Here is an 11,832-nt window from a genome sequence, read left to right as displayed (position 1 = left end):
AGCAGCTTGCCTTGTTTTAACCGTGGAGACTGATGATGCCCTTTGGAGGAGTGCAGATTATAGAGTTATAAGGAATCAGCCAGGCTGCTCACTGCAAACTCCTGCTCTTTTCTCAAATTTTACCTTTAATGCTTTCACGTGACCCACATTTGGTTTGTTTTGTTAATGAAGGCCTTGATAACATTACAATTCAGGAGAATGTACTCTGCTGTGAAGCGATGTAGAGTTAAAACACCAGCATTAATCCGCACCATTTCAAGTCACAGTTACCTCCGGTTAAGGGATTTATTCACGAAAGAAGGAGTTGGCAGGAGAGCTGCAGTTTTATCTTGCGGACTTCACTTTACATTATAAAGGAGCCATGTAAAAGACATATTTCAATCATGATTAAAATAAAAGTCTCCTGACTGAATTTCTTGCAGAGAAAATTGCCAGGGATAGCCCTTTATAAAATGCATAGTGAATTGTGGGAGTTGAAATACACCTCTCCTGTTAAACGCTACTTTAGTGAATAAATCCCAAAATATACCAGGTTATAAAGAAATAAAAAAAATAAAAAAAGAGAATGGAAAGCAGCAGTGGAACAAAAAACAAGCTTGTGTTCGATTTTAGGGAAAGACGGCCATCATGACACCGCAGGTCCTCGCCAACATTTGAGCCGAGTGAAAAGTATTCGATACTACAAGTTAATTTGAAAAGAGGGTACCTAATCCATCTAAGACAGATGCTTGGGAGTGATGCTGTGCAAAGTGCCGTTCCTCCTTTGGGCATTTAAATGAGCGGTCTAAAATAAAGACATTTCAGGCTATGGATAGACCATACGTAATTAATGCAGCAGCTGCCTTATCTCTGCACAAACCACTTGAACAATTTTGTAGTGTTTGCATGGAAGAGGGACAAAAACCAAACACCCCCCTCCAAATAACAAGCAAATAAAACACATATGAACCAAACAATAGAAGGGATTCCTAAAATATATTTTACAAAGGATAATTATAAGAAAAATAACAAATTCAAGTTCCCTTTTTAGTAACTGAGGCAAATGTCAACAACCTGACCACTTCTTCACAGCTGCCCTAATCTGTAATAATATAAGAATTTGTAACAAAAAAAAAAATTAAAGAATGGGGGCACTTTTTTTTTTTAAATCTACTTAGGACTGGTGGAGTGTAAAGAATCTCAAAATAATTTTTTTGTAGTTATAAATTCTGTGCAAACTTTATATGATATAACCGAGGGGTGAAGAAGACAGTGGGAAATGAAGCCTCATATAAATTACGAAATGTCGTTTTGTCTGTACCGGAGTTGCACACGACAGTTCTAAGGACCAGAAATGCACAATGTATAAAAGGAAAAATAAAAAGCCCAACTGCACCCCCCTCCCCCAACAAAAAACTTTATATATATATTTATATATTTTTACAAAAGAAATGATGATGGACATCAAATACTATATATATATATGCATAAATAACTAGTTTTGGCATAATAGAGAAATAGCAATACTGCATTATTGTACTCTTGTTACCACACACTGTAAAAGAACAGAATACCTGGCTGCAGGTTAAAATACTTATAAAGGGAAGATATTTTTTCCCACACACATTAACTCTTTTTGTTCTTCCAGAGGCTTTGTGTTCCCCTCTCAGCAGAAGTGGAGCCAGCATGACATTTTCAGGCAGCACATACGCAATTTACAGGTGGCAAGCCGAAGAGTGAAGACATTTTCACTTTCCATAATCATGTTGCATATATTACACATCGTTTCTAACTGGCAACAAGGAAAGACTCCTTACGTGCCTTCATTTCACTAATGGTTTAGTATTACATATTTCCAAGCTGAACATTAGTTTGTTAGAAACCTCAGTTGAAACGACGAATGCTTAGTGTGAATGGTTTTCACGTTGAGGCTGGTTGCACCCAAATGTTGGAACTGAACATTTAATGCCAAGGTGCTGCCCAATGGATAATAAAAAGAAACAGAATTAGAAAATTCCTGGTTTGCACTTGGTCACGCAACGGCTTTATGTTTCCCTCCACAGCATCCGCACACGACACCACAGTTATAACAAGCTCGCAGCGGAAGGTAACAGCACATGCCCGGTGCGATGATGGACAATGGTATGAGAAGCATCCAACGAAGGCAAAATTTTTCATCGCTTGTGTCACATGAACAAGCATCTGTGTAATCTCCTTCTGAGTCAGACATGCAGTGGTAGAGCACACAGTCCGCAAAACCCATGCAACTGACCCGGCGGATGCAGTTTCGCACTGAATCCGGAGCATCCTGACATTGCCCTCGACCATTCTCGTCATGGTTAAACATTTCCCTGCAGTACACACACCGGGACCTCTCTCCATCTTTCCTCCTGGGTTTGCACCGGGTGGGCTGAGTGTTAATGACAGAGCCCTTTATGTCCTTACACACGCCAAAGTCAGAGTGGTCTATGTAAGGGTAATTGTAGTCATGTTTTGATGAGTTGCTCTTGGCAAAATGAACGTAAGAGTCAACATTCTCAGAGTCCGTGCATTTCCTGTAAATGGGTGCCTGACGATAATCCTCATAGCCGGTGAGCCAGATTCTTTCCCTTGGGTTGATCCGGACGATCTCATCATCATCATCTGGAAAGCTGACATGCCTTGGTGGCCTAGATATTGACTAAAAGAGAGAAGTTATTAGTGACATTTAAATAAGGGACGCAACGTTGTGTCTCGTAGATCATTAAACAAATGATCAAGGACTTTCAAACAATATTAGTTCTCCTCGCGAGGACACAGGGGCTCTGTCAAAAATACCGAGCCACCGACTACTTAAATCATACAAGTCTTTCTGGAATAGATGAGCATGAAGGACCACAGCTGAGAAGTTACCACAGAGCTCTAATACAGCGGCGGGCCAAACCTCAACCTTCAGTTTCTGCTGCACCCTACATCTCGTCAAACAAAATTGCACGGTTTGTAAAAGACACCATAGACTTTTCATTCCGCATAACAAATTACAATTCCCATTTTATCTTTTACTCCTCAGCACTGCTCTAATCTCATTCTCTATTCCGTACGCCAATGCCTACTTTATCACATTCATCAGCAGTGAACTAGAAAGGAGGGATTGTCTAGAATACAAGTCTCCTTCACCTTAAATACAACTTTAAAAAAAAAAAATAGCGCTTGTCACACCCCAGGTGCGGCATTAATCGGTGTGTAAATATTTAGAGATTTAGAAAGAATAGTTAGAGAATTGACACTCTTTGCTCCTCCAAACCTTTAATGTATCATTTGGCATCCAACTGAAAAAAATGATTTTTGTTGCATACAAAGTATTCATTGCATTGACTGCACAACCAGCATTATGTAAATTACGTAAGAAAGAGCAGAATTCTAAAACCAGTGTTTATTTTAACCTAGGGCTACCTCTAACAAAGACATGCAAACCAAAAGGCGGTAGTTTGATATAAACTTAATGATATGTGCTGGCAACAATTGATTTTATGGCAAACATGAAAGGTCCATCTCTCAAACACATGTAAAACAGGAAAGTTTCCTTGGTTTACTGTGCCCATAGAAAAAATATCCACAACCCACCAATAAACTGCATATTTCTTCATTATTTTTAGTGACTAAAGCTCTGAGCCGATCGTCACCCAACTGTAAGATATAGCCAAAAGTGTCTGAAATAGGTTGAAAACCCCTAAGGTGAAGCATGGGACAGCTGCACAAAAATGCTTATACAATACAAATATTTTGTACAGCAAAAATTTATTATATTATGTTATGTCTTTATCACAATTAGGGCAGTGTAGGTGGCCAAGATTTGCTGCATGCTTACCCAAGGGTTTGTTTTCAGCAATGTAAGGGGGACTCAAGCGTTACGAGGAACACTTACCTGCTCTGAAGTATACAGCTCCAAGCTATAAGGATCAATAGGGCTTAGAGGGGAGTATTGACAAAGTCCGCCGGGGAGAGGAGAGGCAATCGTTCGAACCGGTGGTTCTCTCTTCTGCGATGAGTTTGAAGAGCTATCTGTGCCAGTCTGAAAAGAGAAATGTCCTTCTTAAGAAAAAAAGCTAGGACAAATATAGACCTTTAAGATAGGATCCTGTCATTAGCAAAAATTATGGAACAAGATGTGTAAATAAAATTCATAATGGATTAAGTACCAGAGGCATAACTACCAATCACAGAAGGAAATTCATACATGAGAGAATGTAAAATTAATAATGACACTGTACACAAATCATAGAAGATCAAAGAAACCCAAAACAATTAAAATAAAATGTTGTCGTTTATATTATATGGTATAAATCTAATGTCCAATTAAATCTCCAGGAGCCGAAGTCATCGTGTTGCATTCGCATTTGTTTAGTAACAGGAAAGAGACGAAAAAGTGTCTCCTTTACACAAATCATAACTTATGTCATCCTTGCTCTAAGTATACAAAATTTATTGGAACATCTGAGGCAGAGGCCACCGGGTGAGAAAAAGAAACATCCTCCCATCTCCCACCACATGCAAAGATAGCTGTGGTTATGGTAAACAAGGCTTGGGATTATCTAAAATAACCTGGACCAGGCAGTAAGTAGTTTTCACTGGACAAATTCCTAGACCACAGAGTAAGAATCATAAATTATAGAGCTGGGTGGGGGAGACAGGAAAGTCTTCATGTTATCCACCCCATGCCTGAGGTCTGCTGAACGAGATGCGACACTAGTAAATATAGAAAGCCAGCAAGAAACCAAAAGGCCATAATTAATAGTACAATGCACTGGGATGCATGAGAAAAGGACAACATCCTGTATTTTACAGCATGCCGTTTATTTCTCACATTGGTGGTCATTTGTTGCTTTTGTTGGCTGCCGGCTAGAGCAGCCATGATTGGTTCAAACGCATGGAAGTATCCGCGATTGGCTGTTGCTGGTTGGCACGGGGCTGTTACATACAGGCGTAAGAACTGCGATTTGGGTTTATTCCGTATGTGGCAGCTAAACATTGTAGGAAAGATGGAAGTTTTAGTTTAATGTGGGTGCGTTTAGTGGATCAGTAGAGGCAGCATCTGATTTATTTATTTTTTATTCTGAGGGTCCCAGAAAACCTACAGAAATCCAAGCAGAATTTGGGATTCATTAGAATTTCTTACGCGTGTAATTTTCTTTTGCTCAGGAAACTATTGCAGCCAAACTAACGGCCCATATGAATTCCTCTTTCCAACCCCCAGAATAGGGGTAGTGTATTTAATTCCTAAATGCAAGGACAATAAACAAAGCTGTCAACACAACCATAATGGCTAAAACATGCACACTTATTAAAGAAACAATGTCAGTTTTTTGTTTTTCCTGCATGCAGGTGTGCACAGCTTCAGAAGACCTGAAAAAGACATAGTGGTCCTAAAAGACAAGAGGATTAAAAGAAAAAAAACAAAGCTTCACTGAAGCAAATCATGCTTTCTTCCCCAATCAAGAGCGGCTATAGAAAAGACCTCTTAACATCTAGCAAGTACCCCCTTATGTCACCTGAAACTAGTGTTTATTGTATATAGTGGGGTATATTCGCACAAGGGGGGTGGGGTGGCAGGAGAGTTGGGGTTTCAGACTACGAATCGTTTAAAATCTGCAAGATTCCTTGAAAAAGTGTCCTCACTAACAGAACTATGCATTATACAGGGCCATTCAGAAAACTCAGTCCAACACAGGCATTTCCCACACTGCATGTAAAGCTGGTATTTTAATGTCTGGCAGGGGTCAATTATAGACTGTTGAGATCACCGGCCTTAAAATAGAACCCAACAGCTGATGCAACTCAAATGCTTGAAATCCATTAGAACCTAAATTTAGAGGAAATCATATTGTACCACAATGTCAAGAAGACCTCACTGTATGTTAATGTGTCTGCAGCCTCACTTCCAGAGCTCTGCAAAGCTAGACCAAACAATGTGCAAATGGCCAGTTCTAGAATAATCAGCTTGGATAAGTGTCAACTCTCTACAGGTCTAGTTGTAAAATCAGGTTTTGCCTCAAGGAATACGGAATAGAACTCAGACAATATTAGTGATTTTCTAGAACCATTTAAAAAGAAGCAACAGATACAGACATTGCAGAAGTAAGGTGGTGAGGGACACATATTGTGACTGATAGCAGCTACACTATGGAAAGCCACACAAAGTTCAAGGGCTACATTTCTGCTCAAGATGCCGACATCCTATTTCTACTCTGAAATGCTATTAAAAAGGAATTTCCGTAACAATATTACCTTGATCTTACAGGCAAATAAAATGGCTAAAAACAAAGAAAATGTGAAACTCTCTAAAATGACAAAAACATTGAAGGTGGCTAAAATAGAAGGAAATTGCAATGCAAAAAATTGCATTATTTGAAAGGCCATATTCAAGACAAAACTAAAACATCTAAACATTAAATGGAATTACTTGTACAATTTATTCATAACAAATATACCGTATTTGCTCGATTATAAGACGAGGTTTTTTTCAGAGCAAATGCTCTGAAAAATACCCCTCGTCTTATAATCGGGGTCGTCTAAGACCTCCTGTCCCCCCCCCTCACCGGTACTTCTGAGTCCCCGGTGTGTAGACAACTTCCGCTGCAGCAGGAAGGAGGCGTAGCCAGCAGCGGGGGTTGTCTGCGTCCATCACGCGGACCTTCCACGGCTGTCAGATATCGGAGCTCCCCGCACCGGTGCCGCTAGCCACCCCTCCATCCGGCTGCAGCGTAAGTGCGTGGGATCTACGCGCTGCCCCGGCTACATGACAGGGGACTCAGAAGCTCCGGTAAGTTGGGGGGGGGGGGGCGGGGCAGTGTTAAATGGGCGGCATAAGGCATTTCTGGAGGCAGAGTGCTCTGTGAAATGCCTTTTAACCCCCTTAATGCCACTCTGCCTCCAGAAATGCCTTTTTAACCTCTTTACGCCACTCTGCCTCCTGAATGCCTTAAACCTCCCTATATGCCACTCTTCCCCATAATATGCCTTTTAACCCTCTAAATGCCAGAGTGGCATATAGGGGTATAAGGCATTTCTGGGGGCAGAGTGGCACATAGGGGGTCAAAAGGCATATCGTGGGGCACAGTGGCATATAGGGTTAAAAGGCATATCATGGGGCACAGTGGCATTTTGAGGGTTAAAAGGCATATCATGGGGCACAGTGGCATAGAGGGGGTATAAGGCATTTCTGGGGCAGATGTGCATAACTGGGGGGTAGGTTGGAAAATAGAAGGAAATAAAACCAAAATATTTTTCTCAATCATAGCTTTTATTAAAAAAAATATATATATAATTTACATGAATTAACATTTACTGGTAAAACTTTTTTCCTATAGGGTCGTCTTATATTCAGGCTCTCTTTTTTTCCTAAATTAATATTCAGATTTGGGGGTCGTCTTATAAATCGGGCAAATACGGTACATTTTTTGTTGCTTTAGTATTAGTAGTTCACTCAATCATAACAGAGTTATTGCCAGTTGCGAGAGATCCCACTCAGAGCAAGAAAAACTGCTTATTCCATACATGGATATTTCCTATAAAGGGAATTATATCACATGATACACAATTATTTAACATGAAATTAAAGAAATGTTTTTTCCCCTTTCTGTAAGGAGAAGATTAAATATAGTACAATCTCAGCTCCTATAGTGAATCTGCTCACTCCTTATTTAATGGCACTTTGTACACAAAAGGAGTGCTGTGCTAACCGGAAGCTGTCAATCGTCTGCTTGAGCGTGCTCCAGTCTGCGCCACTTCTATGCTCAGCCTGCTCGATGTGTCAACTTGGGGAGCAAAGGGCTGAAAAGTACCCACAAGCTACAGTCGTGGCCAAAAGTTTTGAGAATGAAAATATACATTTTCAAAGTCTGCTGCCTCAGTTTAGATGATGGCAATTTGCATATACTCTAGAATGTTATGAAGAGCGATCAGATGAATTGCAAAGTCCCTTTTTGCCATTAAAATAAACTTAATCACATAAAAACACTGTATTTCAGCCCTGTCCCAAAAGGACCAGCTGATATCATGTCAGTGATTCTCTCGTTAACATAGGTGAGAGTGTTGATGTGGACAATGCTGGAGATCACTCTGTGATGCTGACTGAGTTAGAATAAGACCGGAAGCTTTAAAAAGTGATTAAAATCAATGTTCTTCCTCTGTTAACCATGGTTACCCGAAGGGAAACATGTGCTGCCATCATTGCTTTGCACAAAAAGGGCTTCACAGCCAAGGATATTGCTGCTAGTAAGATTGCACCTAAATCAACCATTTATCGGATCATCAAGAACTTCAAGGATTGTGAAGAATGCGCCATGGCGCCCAAGAAAGTCCAGCAAGGGCCAGGACCGTCTCCTAAAGATGATTCAGCTGCGGGATCACGCTCCACCAGTGCAGAGCTGGCTCAGGAATGGCAGCAGGGAGGCAAAAGTGACTTGGGGAACAAAACCTCAAAATTTGGAGTCCATGGCCAGGAAACTCCCCAGACCTTAATCCCATTGAGAACATGTGGTCAACCCTTAAGAGGAGGGTGGACAAACAAAATCCCGCAAACCCACGACTGTACCTTGCACAACATCTCACCAGGCTAGCACGGCACACGATGTGAAACATTCTATATTTGATCAAATTGGAATATTGGTTCCTAATATGCATTTTATACAGATCTCTGTAAAACTCTCCTGTACATATCATCTTTTTTTTTTTATTTATTTATTTTTAATAAAGACACCCCATATAGGTTTGCTTAATAATCTAGTAGGAAAAACCAAGGTGTTCTTTAAATATGTATGAAACTACTACTAAATAAATAATTACAAAATTATAAAAATTTGACGATACCCTGCCAGCTGACCAAATATGCTTTGGTTGACAAGGCTTAGTTTTTGAGGTGTGATTTAATAATAGATTTTAAATGACAGACCTCTGTTAATAGTCGCTCTCAGACTATAAACACATTTAAAAAATGTACATAAAAATGTATAGCGCCTTATTACTACAAAAAACAGGAATTTCCTCTAATGAAGGGAATGTCTGCTGGCCAAGTACAGGTGCGGAGGAGGATGATCAATCGGGAAGGGGGGGTAACAGGATGTTTTGGGAAGGAGTAAAGTGTACCAAAACAGTTACCATAATAAACCTTCGCAGCCCTAGGGAATTGATAAACTTGGACACTATCTGGAAACTCGACAAGAAGAGAGCCAGATCACAAGGAAATCTTTACATAAAGCTGCCTCTAAGCATATGTGATAATTATCCTACAAAGAGCTATGCAGATTCCTAACTAAAACTGCCACCAGACCTAACTCATACAACATCTTTCGAAAGTTGAAAACAAGTCTTGAACAGAAAAAAAAAGTGTGCCGTGTTTCATAGCTTTTAACACTTTAGTTTCCTCCAAGCACTGGATTTTATTGCAGAAACCACCAGGCCTGTATTGCCCAAGGAGCATCAGGGTAGCCCTGAGGAAAATTATTTTATCTGCAATATATTGTAACAGAGAGAAAATAGTGGATTCGATTTTGTATAACAAATGCAGGCACATTTTCAGAAAATGCAAAGCTGTATGGGAAATTCGGCTACAAGCACATGGTGTGTCCCCCTTTCTACATTTTGTGACTGCCACCACTGCATTTATGAGCAGAACTAGCTCTGGATAGGGGAAGCAGCTTCTAACTTCTAATGTGCCGGCTACTTTACTAAAATTCCAGGTTCTACTGAAAGACACAAAGCAGAGCAGCAACGGCAAAACAGGGGTAGGTTGTGTACATTTCCTAACGTTAACATTTATCACTCATTATTAGTGAAGTCTAAAATGCATCCGATCAGCAGGATTATTTCATCCCTTCCATGATAATTCCCCATGCATTGGAAATGTATAGTCTTTAGTACCTGCGCATTATTTATTTCACATTAAGTATAAGAAAGTAGTGCGCCTGAAGTACCAGCTACACTGTAAAAATTGCATGGATGCCATAAACAAAAAAAATAACTTGGGCCCAAGCGAACGTAGACTTTAGCCATTATATGTACTTTACTGCATAAGAAAGTCGGGGGGGGTCACATTAAATTGTGATTGTGTCTCCCTGGCGAAAGCATGGGGGGTTCTGTAGGATTTCCCCATATTATTTAGCCCACCCCCCAAGGTAAGCCAAAGATTTCCACACATGCGCTATACGTACTGCCAGAGAGAGAGAAAGCGATGGCTTAAATACCACTTAGAGTGCTTTCCTGTCACTGGTTGGATGTTTGAATCAGCCAATCAGTGGAACCGTATTTCCCCCCCATTTTAAAGCACACACAGAATGCATTATTCCTTAGTGGAGCTCTCAGGGACAGTAAGTTATCACTTTAAAGCTGCTAGTAATTCACACAGTAAAATATTTTTGACTAAAACAAACTATAAAGTTTTTTTGTTTTTTTTTAACTAGTATTTTATTTTTTCATTCTGAATTCCAAGCAGCAAAGTCATAGATCAGCTGCAGTGCCAAGAATCCTTGGGCTGACCCTGCAGAAGCAACGAACAACAAGCTGCAATGATGAAAATAAACTCAACCACTTTGCTGCCAAGTCTCCAAGACACATTAAGCCTACATAGCTAAAAAAAAAAAAAAAAACCCTGGCACGAAGTGGGTTAAACACACAACTCCCATATTTCATTCAAGACCCAGTGCGTGACATAAAAAATCCTGGTTTGAACAAAAAAAGAAAAAAAAAAAGGGCCAGCTCTGCCCTATTGCAAGTTTACTTTTTACAGTGTTTGCTTAAGGGGAACACTAGTCTATTCATTCTGCTTTGTGTTCAAAGGCCCCAGAGACACAGGACAATGAGCCGCTTCATCAGCTACAGCAAGGAAAGACAATTGAATAGGATCTTCACAAACCCACAGCAGTCAAGTTAATGGACCTTGTAAGGATTTGGTGGGGCAAAGGATGTGAATTTTTCAACAAACAAGTAATTTCAGGACAGCGTTTCAAGGATATAGAAAGAGCAGGCACCGCGACGATAAAACTTTTATATAGGGACGTACCCAAGGTTAGTCAGTCCGGGATTGGCTCTAAACACGAGTTAGCCCTTCACCTTACATGCAAAGTCACATTTAACATAATATAGTTATCTTCCATTGCAATCTATCACTTCAGTGAACAGTATTGTTCCATGGGTTTTACACAATACAATGAAATAACAAACGCATCATGTAACGTAGGGAACTTTCACTTTACTGCGAGCGTGGTGGATAAGTGGAATAGCCTCTCAGCAGAAGTAGTAGAACTAAATACAGTGACTGAATCTAAACTTGCACGGGACAGCTATACAGCTACCCGGAATCTAAGACAAGACCGAGGACCCATTGAGGTTTGAGTCTTTACATCAGGATTAGATGGGTCTTATCTGCCGTCGTATTTCATGAAACGCGCTGGTATGGTTCTGAACTAGCATGAATCCCATTATTAGGGCTCGAAGTGTACAGAGACTTCTCTGTGACAGTCAGACGTCTGTACACGCACCAGGCTGCAGTGTGCTAGAACGCTCTCTCACGCCAATGCTAAAGGCCGATCCCTCCAGTTCAGCAGAGGACTGTCCCCCTCCCCTATCTGCTTCCATAAATCAAGCTGGCAGGTAGCTGGGAAGCAGCTGCTAATGATAGTTTTTCTCTGGAGCAGAGGAAGTCACCTTTTAACCCAGCCTGCTGCTGTTTGTCTTTTACAACCAGGACAAAAGAACAGATGGGAACAAAATGCCAACTGATGAAAGGATCTGGTCAGAGGAGGCAACAGAAAACCTGAAAAGACCCCTCTGATGTACAGACCTCGGAGACACCACCTCAGCGTAGAGCAGGATGAAAGC

General features: G+C 40.6%; 1 protein-coding gene across 1 annotated transcript in view; it reads right to left on the bottom strand.

Annotated features, from left to right (window-relative positions):
• Window positions 1-1,147: 1,147 nt before the first annotated feature.
• SPRED2 (sprouty related EVH1 domain containing 2) overlaps window positions 1,148-11,832 on the bottom strand; it is a 36,711-nt gene continuing 26,026 nt past the window's right edge. Inside the window, exons 5-6 of the mRNA XM_053460962.1 lie at window positions 3,884-4,030; window positions 1,148-2,659 (exon numbers count right to left, since the gene is read on the bottom strand). Coding sequence (XP_053316937.1) covers window positions 2,012-2,659; window positions 3,884-4,030 — 795 coding nt within the window. The 3' untranslated portion in view covers window positions 1,148-2,011. The remainder of the gene's footprint in view (window positions 2,660-3,883; window positions 4,031-11,832) is intronic.

The sequence above is a fragment of the Spea bombifrons genome, chromosome 3 (genome assembly GCF_027358695.1).
Source record: "Spea bombifrons isolate aSpeBom1 chromosome 3, aSpeBom1.2.pri, whole genome shotgun sequence".
NCBI classification, from domain to species: Eukaryota; Metazoa; Chordata; class Amphibia; order Anura; family Pelobatidae; genus Spea; species Spea bombifrons.
This window is presented reverse-complemented; position numbering and strand designations above follow the sequence as displayed.